This window comes from Pholis gunnellus (assembly GCF_910591455.1).
Source record: "Pholis gunnellus genome assembly, chromosome: 6".
In the NCBI taxonomy this organism is placed as follows: domain Eukaryota; kingdom Metazoa; phylum Chordata; class Actinopteri; order Perciformes; family Pholidae; genus Pholis; species Pholis gunnellus.
The window spans coordinates 16,019,595-16,036,275 of NC_136532.1; the positions used below are offsets into that span (position 1 = coordinate 16,019,595).

The 16,681-nt window shown below is 42.6% G+C and overlaps 1 protein-coding gene across 2 annotated transcripts in view; it reads left to right on the forward strand.

Annotated features, from left to right (window-relative positions):
• Positions 1 to 590: 590 nt before the first annotated feature.
• tcf7l1b (transcription factor 7 like 1b) overlaps positions 591 to 16,681 on the forward strand; it is a 31,284-nt gene continuing 15,193 nt past the window's right edge. For both annotated transcript variants that reach the window (XM_079162056.1, XM_079162057.1), the window contains exons 1-3: positions 591 to 1,486; positions 1,600 to 1,672; positions 1,772 to 1,899. In XM_079162056.1, the coding sequence (XP_079018182.1) occupies positions 1,301 to 1,486; positions 1,600 to 1,672; positions 1,772 to 1,899 (387 nt within the window). In that variant the 5' untranslated portion in view covers positions 591 to 1,300. The remainder of the gene's footprint in view (positions 1,487 to 1,599; positions 1,673 to 1,771; positions 1,900 to 16,681) is intronic.

Sequence of the window (16,681 nt, forward strand, 5' to 3'; positions counted from 1 at the left end):
ATGGGCCAATGCTTATCCCAGGTGTTATTGAGCTTTGTCTTTCCCAGTGTAGTGTTTCAGGACACGCAGCCGTGCAATTTACATGGCAGTGTGTAATTATGACTTTCTCACTAAATCCGCGTATGTTATTTTCACACAGATGGAGGCAGTGTGGTCTCTTGCCCGGACAATAGTGGAGATATCAGCTGGTTACGGTGCAGCATAGACTGCTGCTCAAGTTTATTTAAACAAGGGAAACACATAAGTTGTGTTCCATCTCAAACGCAGGCAACATTGGCGTTTCTTTCCTTTTATAAATATATATATATATTCCATTAACAGTAATAATAATAATACTCATCACCATCATCTTCATAATGTATAGCAACTCTGTCTGTAATCTATTTGCTTACTGTATTTCTCCATGTACAAACCTCCCTCGTTGCAGTGCGTGGTGTGCTGGCTGTGTGCTGGTGGCTTGAGGGGAAGAGCGAATAGCTGATCTACATGCTGGTGAATGAAGTGTCGGTTTTCACTGCTAACTCCTCCCCTACGGACGGGCTGCGCTTTTCTTCCACTTGAACAACCAAGTAGTTTTTCAGGGCGCATTCCCCGGCAGCAATGTGGAGGGAAAGGGCGACCACGTCCACTTGAACATTTTCATATACTTTTACATCCGGTTACATTGCTGTTTTATAAAACATTGTTAGAAAAAAGAAGAAAAAAACATCGATCGCTGGTTCTTTGCGAGGAAAAGAAGCGAGTGGGAAGTGAAGAAAACTGCAGCCTGACCGTCTCGTGTTTTTCTTTTTCTTTTTTAAACGCGAAACCATTGTTTTCTCACACATGGATATTAGGAGATGAAATCGGACGTGTTTCCTTCTCTTGAGTAACCCTCTCGGTCGCCTGGGCTGTAGTTTATGTGGTCTCCGGGCTCTGTAGGAGGAGGAGAGAGAGTCCCATTCCTCAGCAGCACAACAAGGACAGACACACAGGGGCCACAAGTTGTCCACAAGCTGCGACGGAGACCAAACTTTGCCAAGTTTCTGCGCATCCGGCCGCCGACGCCAAATATCCATCAATATTTTGCAACTCTGTCGTAACTTTAACTGTGGATTATTATCGCAAGGCTCGTCATGGACCGCGGGAGCACGTTCAGAGGATGATACGGGTTTTTTGAAACATGAACAATTTCTTGTAGTTAGTTTACTACTCCAGTGACACGTTTGGACTATACGCTGATCTTTAAAAAAAAAGAAAAAAAGTCAATAGTTATTACCATTGTTTTCGCCCTCTCCTCGATACTATCTACTCTGCAAAAATGCCACAGTTGAACGGAGGTGGTGGGGATGATTTGGGGGCCAATGATGAGATGATATCTTTTAAAGACGAAGGCGAGCAAGAGGAGAAGATATCCGAAAATGTGTCAGCGGACAGGGATTTGGATGATGTGAAGTCCTCCTTAGTGAACGAGTCAGAAAACAACAGCAGCTCATCCGACTCAGAGGTAAGGACACTGCGAATATAAAACCGTCTCCACGCTGCTCAGAGCGAAGACAAATACGATTTAATGCTGTTCCAAGTTCTCAATAGTTTCTTTTATATTTCTCCCCTTGTCAGCAAGCAGAGAGGCGCCCCCAAACCAGACCCGACTTAGAAAGTTATGAGAAAGCAAGAGACTACTTCAACGAAGGTAAAACACTAAACACCCTCAGTACTGTATGGGATATAGCTGGCAAATATGTCGCATTTGTGCCTTTATATCAACCCTGACTTTCCTTTCTCCCTGCAGCGTTGAGGAGACAGCAAGATGGTGGCTTTTTTAAGAGTCCTCACTATCCTGGCTACCCGTTTCTCATGATCCCAGACCTCAGCAATCCTTACCTATCAAACGGTTCACTGTCTCCGAGTGCAAGAACAGTAAGTGTCCGGGTAGATTTATTGCTCTTTTCTCTCCTTTTCTCGTTTCAATCGCACTCTGCAAAAAACTTTGGCCGTGCGTAAAAGTTCCTTGTGCACTTCCAGACCGCCATATTCCCTCCGAGTGGCCTCTCAAGGAGTACTAACTACTTCTTTGTTCTTCTTTTGGGGAAATACATTTCTCCATGCCAACCACTCCTCGACATGACTCGCACCTGACAACTTTTCGTTCGGCTCAAAGTTCAGACTCATTAGTCATTCTTTTTCTGTTTTTGAATGATTTATGGCAACTCCTTGTCGAAAGTACGCCGCAACACTCACGCTGCATCTTGATGCTATACAGTGAACTTGCCTTAAGCTATTTTATGTGCTTTCTCTTACATTTTGCAGCGTAGAGGCTAATATTCTCCTAAAATGTGTTTTATAATTATAATATATTTTTGGGTTCGTCCCCTAGTTTGCTTTTCTTTTTGTGCTCGTGTTTTTTAAAGAAAGCCTTTTCTCAGTGTACAGGCTGGTAACTCCGTGTGCACACATTGTCTGCAGAAAAATGAAAAAAAAGAAGAAGCTGTTCCTGGAGTGATATCCCCATAACAACAATGTAATACCTGACTTTGACACACATGGGAGGCATTTCACTGCAGTGTCCATGACAGCTGTCCAGAGACTTTATTTTTAAAAGTCTAGATAAGTTTGACAGTTGTTTATGAAGAGTTCACATTCATTTACTTGTTGCATCACATCAGTTGTCCACGAAGCCCGGAAAGGGCTTTTAACCCATATTGCGGTTATTGTTGGATTGGTTTCTCCAGTATAAACCCTATATATCACATATTTAACATAAGCCTTTACGGCAGGTTAAAAAAAGCACAGAGACCTTATAAAAATTCAATACTAGTTAACAATGCTGCAAACACGAATAATGAATTCACATAAGAGAGGTAATGATCCAAAAAAAAAACTAGGGTCAAAGAACGTGTTATCGGTAGTGACAACAAATACAAATTCCCCCAAAACATGCAATATTTTATGCAATTTAAACAACAATATTTGGAACTGTAACCTACGAAATACAATTTAACTATGCAAACTTCCTTGAAATAATCCCTGTTGGAGAGCTGTGTTCCTCTGAGCTCGTCCATCCCCCAATCCATGTCACATCCCCCCAAAAAACAAGTACTTTCGTTAAAGCCTGGCAGGCATCTGACTGAAAAGACCCCCCCCCCCCCCCCTTTTTTTTCTTCTCTGTCTCCTTTTCACTGTTCCAGGCCCACTCCCCTCGCCTCCCTCTACCTTCCATTCAATTAGAAAGGCGTTAGTTGACCATTGTTATTCTGAGCAGTCTTGATGGCTTCATTGGAGGTCTCCATTGGGGCTCATTAACTAAAAGGCTGCTCTGCTCAGACAAGGTGATACATACCAGCGTGTAGATCGTCTATCTTGTTGCTTTTGGCCACCAGAGTTTCGTAGGAATAATATAAGAGATAAACATGCAGGAATGCTTCACAATGTTTTGTGCTTTTTCTTCAGGAGTTTTAGCAGGAAACTTTAGTAGATGTGTTTGTTAAATTCAAGGAGCAAACCTAACAGTCTTAAGTAATTGAGCGCATTTTAGCAGCCTATTATATAGTCTCTGCTTTGTTGTGTCTTGTGTCTCTGGTATGAAAGCCTCTCAATCCGTGTGTTTATGTCGAGCAAAGCAAAGTCAAAAAATAAAAACCGTTGTTCTTGTTACTTAAGGCAAAGTAGCAAATAATTGAGGAGGATTTGAAATTCAGAGGTATAATCCCCCATATTAGAAAAAGAAAAGAATGAGGTCAATGGGACAGAGTGAGCTGACTGTGTCAATCATCAGCGTGGCAGAAAACATGCAGGCAGACAATGGCTGGCATACTTAGCAGGCGTCTTAAGGTCCTCCATGTTGCTCATGGCTTAGTGTGAACGCAGTGAATTTGATTGATGGGAGGTTCGATTTAGCCCCATTTTAGGCTGGCATTCTGAGGGTTCGGTTTGTTTACACCTGTGGATTAAGTTCGATACAGTCCGATGATATGTCCTAGTGGCCCACACCCACGGCAGGCCAACAACTTAGTTTAAGCATTTATCATGCATCATCAACATTCTGAAGAATACACTGATTGGCTCGTGAGATTAAAATGTGCCCGCAGGTTAACCTTAATTGTGTTGTAACTTCTCACAAAACAATCACAGTTTATCGTGGTGTGTTTCTTGAAAGCCCAGTTGGGACTGAAAGATTTGTTTTTACAAGTGTGGTATGTGGTTGTGCTTCAGCAGCGTGAGACACACTTAAGTTATGGCTCTCAAACAGATCATGTAATGCCAGGCCAGTAGAACCCTCTGCTTTCATTTCCGGTTCCAGTTTCTTAGCTTTGAGCGTAGTGTAGTATTAAGTGTAAGTATTTTTGTAATCAAGGATATAACAATATGTGTGCATGTGTGTGAGTTGGTTGTACCTGGGTGTATCTTTTTTTCAACTGCCCCCTTTTTTTTGGCGCAATAATAAACAAATCTCAAGCAAGTGTAAAGAATATATTCCGCACATACCAGCATTTAAAAGAACACACTGCTCTATGATATATACGACATGTTGCTCAAGAGTCGTCGTGGAGTGATTCACTCTCTAATGCGCAACATGATGAATGGTTTGGGCCCCAACTTTTAAATTTGGATGTGGCAACCCTATCATGAGCAATGAGAGACAGGCCTACATGGGCTCAGTTCCCCTGAGGGCCAAGCATAACTGATTTAAAGCCTGCTCAGAGCTGACATTCTGCTGTAATCCACTGAGAGCTGAGGAGGAGGTTTTATGTTTGCAGAGATGTTCCACCAGACTACTGCCCGCTGCGGTGTGTGCAGGGCCAGAGAGAGTTTTGTTCCCCACCCAGCCAACCCGACAAATCCAGTTTATTGTTTGTCGATTCATTGATGTGATTATCGCCGCATTGTTCCCGTAGTGACAGACTAGTGCCAGATTTAATTGGTGAGCACACACTCCGCTTGACGCCACCTCTCGTCAGCTTCATCAGCACTTTCAGATAACTCTGCTAGTACATCATCATCGTCACTAAAGAGTGAAATGCCTCTTGTGTGTGAGAGGTGGCACGTAAGCGAGAGCGAAGGTTAGCCGCTCAAATATATCTTCATCAAATACGCAGTGGGACACTCCAACTCCGGAGCATGATTGTTGAAAAGAAAATTGTTTCGAGATATGAATGGCAAGCTTGTATGAGTCTGAACATGTCTGTGGCTGTGATTGCATGCCTCTCTGACTTCTTTTTTTCCTCGTTCTTTCTCCTGCTTTTGGTGCTTAAAAATGTTCGGACAAAGAAAAAGTCAACACAGACATTGTCCCTCTGAATAAAAGGGCCTCTCCCCGCATAAGCAAACACTGTTTGTGTGGAGGTGTCTTTTCATCAGTTGGCTCAGCTTGGTGTTTCGCTCACCTTGTGAATGTGTGCGTGTGTGAATGTGCACACATGCATCCCTGCTGCATGCTTGTGTGTGTAAAGTCTGTGAGTGTTGGGGTTGAGGGGGGGGGGGGGGGGGGGGTTCAGGTGAGGCTCTGTGGATACTTTGCAACAGAGGGAACAGTGTGCAGGGCTCACATTCTGACAACCCTCAGTGTTGTATTCCTGAATGTGAGCGCACAAATATTTTTTCAACCCAGCACTGTGTCAACAGAGCGAACATTTTTTGACTAGGTTTATAGTTTTTAAAAGATTTTTCCTTCAAAGGCAAACACATCTACATCAATGTAGTGGCACTGTATAATTAAAAACAGGTCGCGGGCAAACACAGAAATGCCACCGCTGCCTGAGAGCTCTTGCCTGGAGTGATTAACTTTGGTAATAAACTCAGTGCTAGGGCTTGAGGAAATTAAATTAAATTTGGCAAAAAGATATTACATTAATCATGATTTAGTTTGAGAAGGAAGAGGGAGATGTTTGGACTGATGTTTGCTCTTGTTTAAAATAAAAGCATTTGAATTGATTACAGTTGAAATTGTTGCATATTTCAGCAAATGTGTGAGAAAATACATTTTATAGATATTCACATTGAGTGAATATGTACAAATCACTCACCGTGTAATCAGAAGATGTCATAATAGTAATCTGTAGCTTCAGTAGACTCACAAAGAACCTACAGGAACATACATTTCGTTTTTAGACCTCGGGTGCTCATGTTGTCTTCCTAACATCACTTGTATAGAACTGTGTGAAATGGTGTCAGTCCTGGTCTGTATCCTTCCCTCTTTGGTCTCTGTGGAAAGCATGAGCTGGCGTCAATTCCTCCCACTACCCCATACTCTGCTAGTTCACTACCTAAACCCACCCGCCCGCCCGCCTGACATTAGAAATTCTGTTTATAGCGCTCTCTGGCTTCTCGAGCGCGGGGCCCATCAGGAGCATCTCAGCACCCTTTGAGAAAAGGATAACCAACATCTCCCCTCTCCAGCCGCAGACTCCCCATGTTCAGTGACATCAATGAATCCCTTTGATGTGTCAAGATGAATATGTGTGCAAATGTGTTTTTATCAATTAATGTGTTTTTCTCGTTCGCTATGTCTGGCCAGAGCTACTGTGCAGTTTTGGTACATTGCTTTCCCCTGTGAAAATTTTGGCAAACTTGTGTTGAGAGTGTTTGAATTGTGAGACATTTGGCCAAAGGTGAACATCTCTAACACACCTGAGTTCACCCCAAAAGCTCTGCTTTTCCTTTTGGCTTTGAAACAGAAGATTGAGGAGTTGAGGTTGAAGCAATGGAAATACAAAGCATGCTATCTCCAGTCCTCCACAGCTGCTCATTATCCCCATAAAAGTAAAAGTTTTTGCCACAAATTGAAGCTCTGGGAGATGGAGATGTGGGAGTTGGAGACACATTTCATATGTCATGTGAATACCATCTTAGTCATGTCTGTTCTTGGGTCTTAACATGGAGCCCCGGTGCAGGGGGGGGGGGGGGATGGGAGGCCGCTGGATTTATCTGAGTAGTCAGACTCACTCCCAGGTGACCACAGTCCTAAAACTATTTGTGGTGAAACTATTTCTGTTCATGGAATGATTGTCTAACAGATTAATCCAGTGCAATCCTGTTTATCCAAATATGAGGTCACTGCAGCGTCTTCTCTTTTTTGTGTCATGTCAGCATATCACGCAATTTGAATATATTTTTCTTTATGGTCTGTTAGTCTACAGTGATTTGAAGACATTATGGCTGCAACCAATGATTCTTTTCACAGTGAGATTGTTCTATTGATTAATTGCTTAATCATTTGGGCTGTAAAATAGTGAAAAATGCTCTTTTTTTGTTTCCCAAATCCAAAATTGGCGTATTCACATTGCTTGCTTTGTCTGACCAAAAGCCCCAAAGCCACTCATATTCTGTATATTGTCAAAGAAAACAACAACGACTTCCTTAAAATGTGCTTTAAAAACGACTGCAACAAGTAATAGATAATCCAAAATTTTCTGTTGATCAATTTATCAAATAATTGACTCGTCGTTCCAGCCCTAGAATAAACCCACATATAAATAAATAAACCCTTCAGATTAACTGATTCTGAGAACAGTCCTTCCTTGCAGCCATGCTTGTATCTAACTGATAGACGGGTGTGGGGGGAGCCAGTTCACTGTGCTGTTGGACTGTCCCATATAAGTGTATGTAGTCTTCTCATAGCCATAACCACTACTGTTTAGCTCACATAAAGAAATGTTTTCCCTGTGTAATTGTACCTTAAACGCTTCACTCCATGCTAATAAAACGTGATTGTACAGCAGGAAGAAAAAGAAAAAGCTCTAAACAGGGTTTCATCAGTCTGGTATTCCAAGCAGCTGTTTTCAGTTTAAGCACTGCAGGCAGCAGGAGAGAGGGAGAGAGAGAGAGAGAAAGGGAGAGAGGGAGGGAGAGAGAGAGCAGGCAGGAGGAGAGATTGTTGATGAGATGTGGTGGTGGGAGCTTAAACTGGGGCAGATACGGGTCCTGCTATTCCTTTTGCCTGTTATCCCGAGGTGGGCCGACTTCCAGACCTTGAGGCACTCACTTATCTGAGGGATTCTGTCTCCCACAGAGTGCAGTTTCTCCACCGTAGACCACAATGCTTTGCCATTCCCTCACAGTCACAGACCAATCAGCAAACAGCAGGAGGCTATCAGATCCTGCACATGTTGCAGCAGTACTACTCTTCGGTTCTCTTCGGTCCACGTACAAATGTGCTCTCCTTGCACTGGGTCTGTTAAAGGCCATGTCACAGAGTATCCACGTAGTATCATACTAATTTAAGAAGTGGATGGATATCCGTCCAGGATGAGGTTAGTTGAAGGCGAGCAGAGCAGCTGTTCTTCTGGTTGAAGTTGTAAATCAGTTTGGCTGCTTCCTACTGAGTCTGTCCCTGTAACGGTGGAGCAAGTTCGGACTGCGGGTGCGGCTCACGTCCCGTGACGGACGCACGTCACGTCAACACATTGCACCTGCGTAAGCCTGCGACCTATACAGCACACAGACCTCAACCAGTTTATAGTTGATTTGGGTTGGCTTGAATGCATGTAGATTATTACACCTTTTACGTTGCAACATGTGCAGGATCTGCGTCATTAATCTATCTTTTACTGTGAAACAAATGGAGATTAAAACCTACACATGCTGTAAATTTACAGCTGTAACTGATGATGTAACCGATGAGACTGAGAGCCATCTGTAATCTGAATTTAGCTCTGGCTCTAAAAACACAAGTAGAGAATGTAATGGATCGTATGTTTGACTACATAAATCTTAAACAGAGCCACTGGGAATTTTCCATGTTTTAATACATTTATGTAAGCAGGACACATGCTACTATGCGGTTACTATCACTAACTTTGTCTCAAAGACAAGGGGAAGACAACACTCTTTTTAAACACCATGATTTTAGCTATTGTTGTTTCAGTGTATTCTCTTGGTGGTTTGCATAATATCACACAAAAAGTATAGATTTTAATTTAATATTCTACAAAATGGTCATTTACATCAAATAATTTTGCCGTGACTGATTTGATGAAGTCATGAGTCTGTTTTTTTTAATTTTTTATTAATCTTTTAAGTCCTTTTAGATTAGATTAAATTATTTTTGATGGGGGCTAAATGTCTATAATTGTTTGTGTAATATCATACACATATTTTCCCAAGAGAACAGCCTGCTCATCCTAATATTGATAAGACCGTAACCTTTGGGTGCCTCTTGCTTTCCCCAGTTACCCTCATAAACCAATTGTACTTGTTAAGAAGTCACAATGTTCTGCGGAGCGACCAATTCGATTAAAGCCGAGCAAAGACACAAGTCATCTAAAATGTGTAGTCTCCTTATCTGGATCCTGTTAGTACAAACAAGCAGCAGGAAAAAAAAAGATTCTGACATTGGCCCCGGGCCACACAATATCACCCTTTTCTGACCTTATCTGCTCCATTTAAAATTATGAGGTAATGTAATGGTGATTATTTTTGAGTAATGGCTGTTGCAGGCCTTGTCCTCCTCAGACATAAGACACTCTGTTGTGATAAAGGGATTCCCCTTGTGCCTGCCTCAGATGATCATCATGATTAGCTTCATTTGTTTGGAGATTTAATCATTTGACATACTCAGGTTTGCCTCTCTTTCTGTAAAATGTGTATTAGCATGAGAGGAATCTTGTCTTGGATGATAACGATGGACGTAGGAGGCTTGGATGGCAGTTCCACATCCTCCGCTGACATAATCCCTCATCCATTTACATGGCCAAATACCAAATCCCTACACATGTGACTGACTTATTTGCTTCAAATTTAGAGTAGCAACATAAGAAAAAAAAAGATCTAATCAGCCCTATATGACATGGAGTAGGCCAAGGAGCCCTTTTGTTTGATTTGTACATGGGTTGGAGGGGCTGGCTATTGGAAATCCCTGAAGCAGGCTTTAGGGGCAGGTCTGATTCTCGTGTGAAATGGGAAGGCTCTATAGCTCTCGGCTGACTTGACTGGGGCTGTATGGGTGTGTTGGCAGGGGGAGCGCCGGTCATGAATAGGGTCTTTGACTACCTCAGACTTGCCCTGAAAGGCAGGACAAAGACCCTAGGGCAACGGCTTAGAGCCTCACAGCTGAGCTACAGAATGCTTGGCCCAGTCTTCCTCCCTCCTTGCCTGATTTAAATACTACAGTGGCTTTCAGCATTCTGGCGACGGAGGCTCGCATTCACCGCAGCACATTTACCATCAACTTTTCTCTCTGTTTTTGTTTACAGTATACTAATGCCAAGGCTGTTTACGTAATCCTTTGTGTAGAATCCATCAGAGGTGCTGGTGAATCTGCATCAGTGACTCTCTTAAAACCGCCTGAAGATTAGCTTCATGTTGTTCGTATTAAATCGAATTTATTTGGATACAGACTAACGGCTGGCACATGTGTGTATCACCACTAATCACTACTCTGCTCCGAGTCGTCAATTATGGAACGTCTTTTGCTTATCTTCGTTCAAGATGGATATATTGGCACGTAAACAAGACGAAACTCGGTGCACACCTCTTAATTGCTTGATTATTTTTGACGGATATGCGCGACTCGTCAGCGTCGAGATTTGCAGAGGCAGAATAAAAAGCCATAAATCTTTTCTGCGGAGTTAATGGGGTTATTTGAGTCCTGTCCAGACACTCTCTCCCCACAGAGTGTCTAGTTTCAGATGTCACTCAGAGCTTTGTTTGCCCCCCAGGGTGAAGGGTTAGAGGTCAAGGTTCAGGGCCAGTTGGCTGAGTGGCCACAAAAGCCCAGGCTTCCCCACAGCACATCCGATCCCTTCTTCCACACCAGCCTGCAGCTACAATGAAGGGATCAGTTTGCAACATTTGTCTTTTCTTATTTATAACCTAAAATTTAATTTCACTTATGTCAAGAGTGTAATTATAAGGTTATAGTTCATAGTTTCACAATGAGGTCATAAAAATGTCTTTGGTTTACTGCTCAAAAACTTTAATTGTTACTCAGTGGAAACTTGTGTAATTATTCAGTTACAGTTTTGGTATAGTGCATTTACTGTCCGGCTACTGTGTAATTCCACTATAACCATGGAACAAATGCTTTGTTTGGTATTACTTGCATGATTTGAGATCATGTGTTTGTTTCAGCATAGACCTTTATTCTATCTTTTCCTGTCGAATTTAACAATCAAGAATGGCACCTCAGCAAAATCTCACACTAAAAAAAAGTTCTGTTTCTTTGTTCCAAACACCTCCAAAACACAACCTCACCCTCATCAGCCCCCACCCACAAACTCAACTTCACCCCCCCCCCAACCACTACCACCCAAACATGTCCTCCAGCCAGGTTTATTATGCCGTTTCACGCAGACCAAAATTGCAGCTGCATGGAGAACAATCTGGAGCACATTAGCTCAGGCGCTGTGATTTATAAATTGTTTCTCAGGCCATAAATCCCTGCTGTAATTGTGCACAAGCACCCCTCTCTTTCTCCAGTCACTCCCCCCTTCATTCTCTCTCTCTTTCTCTTTCTCCCTCAGTCTCTCTCTTTCTCTGAGCAGCTTACCGTTCTCGGGTTAATACTAATTGTTTGCAGAAGTGTGCAGTTTGGATTGAGTGGAGGTTTGTTGCATTGTGGCGCAGATTTGGGGCTCGAAGAAACAGCTCTTCGTGAAAGATAAACTTTCCTATTTTTTTTTCAGCGCCATCCGTAAACCTCTTCTGTCATGTGTTGTGAGCTTAACGTCCAAAATGGGATGTGAGCATTTTGTCTTCTGCTCCATGTTGCTGTGGTTCACGGTCTGCATTCCTGAATACTGTGTAATTGTAAGGGGCCTCTCCTAAACTCTGTCCCTGGAAATTTGATATTTACAGCAGCCCCTGATCGTAATCACCTTGCCGTTCTCATTAGATTGTATTGAAACTGAAAGATAGCAGCAGCTGTATATATTGTTTTAAATAGCATGTCCAGCCTTGAGTTCTCAGTGGTCTGGTTAATGTTATAAAGACATTTTTCAACTTTAAAAAGTGGAACAGCTCATATTCATCAATGTTGGTTCCTCTAAAGCATCTCTCTTCACAAAATGTATTAAAAGTAATTTATTCAATATTGACCAGCAATTTTTTTGAGCAAAAAAAAAAAAAAAAAGTACATTCACTGGAAGTAGCCTGTCGCTGCTGAATGTTACTCCATTGTTTTGCTTTCAAGGGACCCGATGAACCTTAAAGAGGTAGGGGACCTCATGACCCAACCTCATCCCGCCTTGCGACTCCTCTCAGGGCTTTTTTACAACCCCGAAAACCTATACGTTCTTACTGGAAAATGTATTCTTTACAAAGTTTCAGACATGTAAAACGATCCCTGCACGTGAACGTGAATTGAATTTACAGCCAAACCTATCGCAAGATCATGATTTAGCACTCACGTGAAAATAAAGTCTGTAGATTGCAGGGAATGACTTTTACAAATGTGTTAAAGTATAAAAAAGTTTTGGCGGCATTCCAGACCTCCCTGCAGTCTGCTGACAATACGCATAACTAATCCTGGAGAATATCATGGTAGTAAATTGTGCGCTTCGTTGCACACTGTGTCCTTTATGTCAAATGAGATTATTTTCTGTCCCCAAAATTATAATTTTTTTGTTGTTTGTCTGATTTAGTCTGATAGAAATGGAAAAATGGCAGACAAGATAATTATTTTTGCTTCTAGAACATTTGAATCAATTGAAACTACTGTTGACATTTTTTTTTTCTGCTATGCACATTTTTTTGTCATATAATTGTTTCTAAACGTGTACATAAATGATGTGGTTTAAGTTTCAAAACAGTCAGTCTCTGTGTCCTTGTACGACAGGGCAGAGCGTCGAAGCATACCTGTGGCATGCGAATGTGTCTGCGTGTTTGAGTTGGATAGGGGGGGGGGGGGGGGGGGGTTGGGGGGCGGAGAGTGGAGTGAGTGGAGTTAGCGGTGGGGTGATAGGGATGTCAGGTAGTAAAAAGTGAGATGAGGCAGGGCCCGGAGTCTGCCTGGCCTGGAGATTTGCGCCTGCACTCGGCGAGCAAATACAGGACGCATCTGCAGGCAGCTGTGTGTGTGTGTGTGTGTGTGTGTGTGTGTGTGTGTGTGTGTGTGTGTGTGTGTGTGTGTGTGTGTGTGTGTGTGTGTGTGTGTGTGTGTGTGTGTGTGTGTGAGAGAGGGGGGGGGGTTGTGGGGTGTGCTGCTCAGGGCAGGGGGTTGGGGGTGTGGAGCTGGGTGGTAGTGTTGGGTGGTGGTGAAGAAAGAGAGAGGAGGAGGGGAGGTGGACTTGCAGAGTGAACACAATCAGCCCTCTGTTTTCATAAGACTTGTGGTATGTGAGAGCAGAAACAAATGTGTTTAATTTAGGCCCTTTTTTCTCTCTCTTGCCTTCTCCACTAAACCCACTTATGCCCACCTCTGTCTTTAAAAACTGACTTTTTCCCCTCAAGAAGCCTCATTGCCTCTTCTGCCAATGTCAGCTGCTCTTAGGACGTTTTAAAAAAAAGAAACAATCACCCACTGTGCCCTGTCAGGAAAACAAACAAACTCTGAGGCACACTTTTAGCAGACATACTCAAATTTGCTCTTTCGGCAGGGGTAAATATTTATCTGCAGTTTCTAGAAAAAGAAGAGAAAAAGATTATTTTTTTGTAATGTTTTTGCTGAGAGTTTGGAGTGATTACTGTGCTGTGGTATTTGTCCTGTGCGGGGTGCATGCTGGATTATTGCCTCCTAAATGCCTTGGCAGGAAACGCCGTATTATATTGGTAACCAATGCTGTCTGTCTCCAGTCAATTTGTGTTCGGTCATAAATGAGAAATTAAGGTCTCACTTGTGTGTCATTGCCGTAGACCTACACACACACACACACACACACACACACATTTGATCGAGCTTTACTGTAAACATCCAGCCAACCTCTGGTAACCACCTTGTGTTCTGGAGTTAATTATACAGACGTTTACGGCTGTGAATTTCAATGAAACGAGGCTACTCCCCAAACAATAATAAAGTTGTGTTCCTGTGCGACTGGATAAACAATGCCACAGGACACAGGAAAGGGACAGCATCTTTGACATTTGAGGTGTAGACTGTCTTGACATCAGATCATTCTGACATTAAGCGGAGCAGTATGTGACAATTGAAAGCAGATCTCACAGGTACGGGAAACCACATAACTGACTGCACATAATTAACTCGAATAGCTTCGCACCCTCCTCTCTGTCTTTATGAGAGGGCTTTGCTCTTACCAGATGCATAATTATTTTCTTGTGTGTCTAATTATACACTGAGTTTTATATGACCTGCAGTTGTGCTCTGTAACAGAATTACTCACTTATTCCTACGTTTAACCTCAGTGAGAGTGAACTGTTCCTTTAACTACGTCTGATTTGAAGTACCTGGAAGTCCGTGAGACAGAATAAGAAGAACAATGGAGGCTTCATTTAAAGACTCATATGAGCTCTAAAGTTGTGGATACAGGAAGCAATAACTCAGGATCATGTCATGCAAAAGGAAGAAAAAAAAAAAAAACCAACCCCTGATACAAATAATTGCTTGAGTTGCAAAAATGCAAACTCCTGCTGAAGTCGCAGCCGACTCACTGGGACAGAATATTAAAGAAGCTCTTTAGGGGGGTTTATCTTGGCCTTGTATAGTGTTAATGCTGTTTTATTACTGAAACAGCAGTAAATTCACTCCCAGGACTTTTCAAATAAACCCAGTTTGCTGGCCAGCTTGGCCTTGTACTTAATATGCATGAGGCATGTGTGTCATGTGACACCCTTGCTCATTGACTTTTTTAAAGATTAAGTATATTTTCCAGTAAATGTACACATGCAGAACAAGAATCGTATTCAGATTTTGCAATAGATTGCCGACACACACGGTTTCTTCTGAGTGACCGCCGTACTCATTGAGGGGCTACTGATATCCCACGTGTGCTGCATATAGACGTATTTGGAGCTGCAGGCAGAGTGTGTCACCATCTTGGAAATCTTGGAAAAACCTTGTCGTTGTGTTGTTAGGACCTCCCTCGCGCTGCCTCCCCTCTTCACTCTCCTCTCTCCCTCTTTGCACTAATAGTTCTTTTGTGTACAAGAGCATGTTAAGAGGCCAATGAGCCTGGCCTTAATAGGCCACGTTGCCATAGAAACCACAGCACTCTGGATGTCTGACCTTTGACCCAGTTTTTTTTACTGGCTGTGAATAAGAGTGCAGGACGACCGACCGGGTCACAATAGAGGCCCGGCAAACTGAGGGAGTGCCCCTGTCATAGTCACTTAACTTCATTCCTCTATGGGCTAATGGACACTTCAAATGTTGTAGCCATTAGCAGTATGCTATCTCCACTGCAGGACCACGGACTTCTCAGGGCTAATATAATGTAACGAGACTTTACATTTACATTTACTGGTTCCTAGACACATCTCCACTAAGATAAGGCCAGGATCAGAAATCCAGGTAGTCTGTTTGGATGCTAAATTATGATTATTATCATTTCTCCATCAATTACACCCTCACCAAGATATATTTGTGGTTTATTTTTCTTTGTACCTTCCTTTAAGATAGATTCAATTAATAACTTCCTCCCTGACTAATCTACTTACTTCATAGTGGACCGGATAATAGGACATGGTCCCCATTCAGAAAAATTTGGAGCGGCACAGTAGTGCATTGTGGGTCTGACCAGCTGAGCTGCTTGTCGTTTCCCCATCAATTACACACTAATTAGCACAATGACTGCCGAAGTTTGCTTAAGAATTGTCAATGTAATTGCCTCTAATGTTGGTAAACAATGAACCTTAATGCAAACTCTGAGACAAGGCGGGGACCACTTATCACATTGTCTTTGTTGTAGAGGCTTTAATTGTGTTTCATGCATAGATCAGGTTGAGGTGTCAATGGCCCTGCAGGAGCAGGTGACATAAGCAGAGCAAACCAGGGAGGGACTGTTGTGTAGGGGGCCTGACAGGGCCATTGTCTGAAGTTGCTGTTCATATGGGCAGGGGACGGTAATTAACACCTCAGCCAAACAGCAAGCTGTGCGGCCCATTTGTTTTCTGTTGGGGGGTAAAAGAAAACAATGGGGAGGGGTTCTCCACACAGTAGGTGATTGACATTATCTGCTGGAGCGATCCGTCGAGGCATTCCTGCTGCTCCACTATTCAACACAAGTTAGGCGAAGCCATTTCACAAGCGTCTGAGCTGCCACTTTATACATATTGACTCTTTTATTTGTTATTTGACTTTGCCAGAGTGTTGACTTGTTGAGTTAATGCAATTCAGCATTAGATGCAATAGCAAATAATTTGTTTTAGATAGTGACAGTTAATATGCATATCTGCTGTTTTCCAGAATCAAGAAATGTTTGTGCATCATTTTTGTAGTTTTACTAGTTTTATAGAATTGTATATATAATTTAACATGAATATTATTTTTGACTTTAGTTTTTGCAGCCCTGAAGTCGACAGACAGCGAGCAAAGTTTGGGATTTTTTTCTGTCTCTTTGGCAGAGTGTCTGACTTAGTTTGAAAGCAAATGTCCAGACATCTGTCTCTTCTCCATGCTCTGATGTTGGCCTGCAGTATGGCACCACACACTTCAGAGATGACAAAGACTCTTGGCTGTGTTTTCCTTCGCTCTGTGAGAGCGATGTAACAATTAGAACCCAGCTCTGGCAGGCCACATGCCCCAGAGCATATGTTGTATTCTCTCTGTTCAAAAAACCAAAGGGCTCCAGTGCTGCTTTCTGGAAAATTTCGG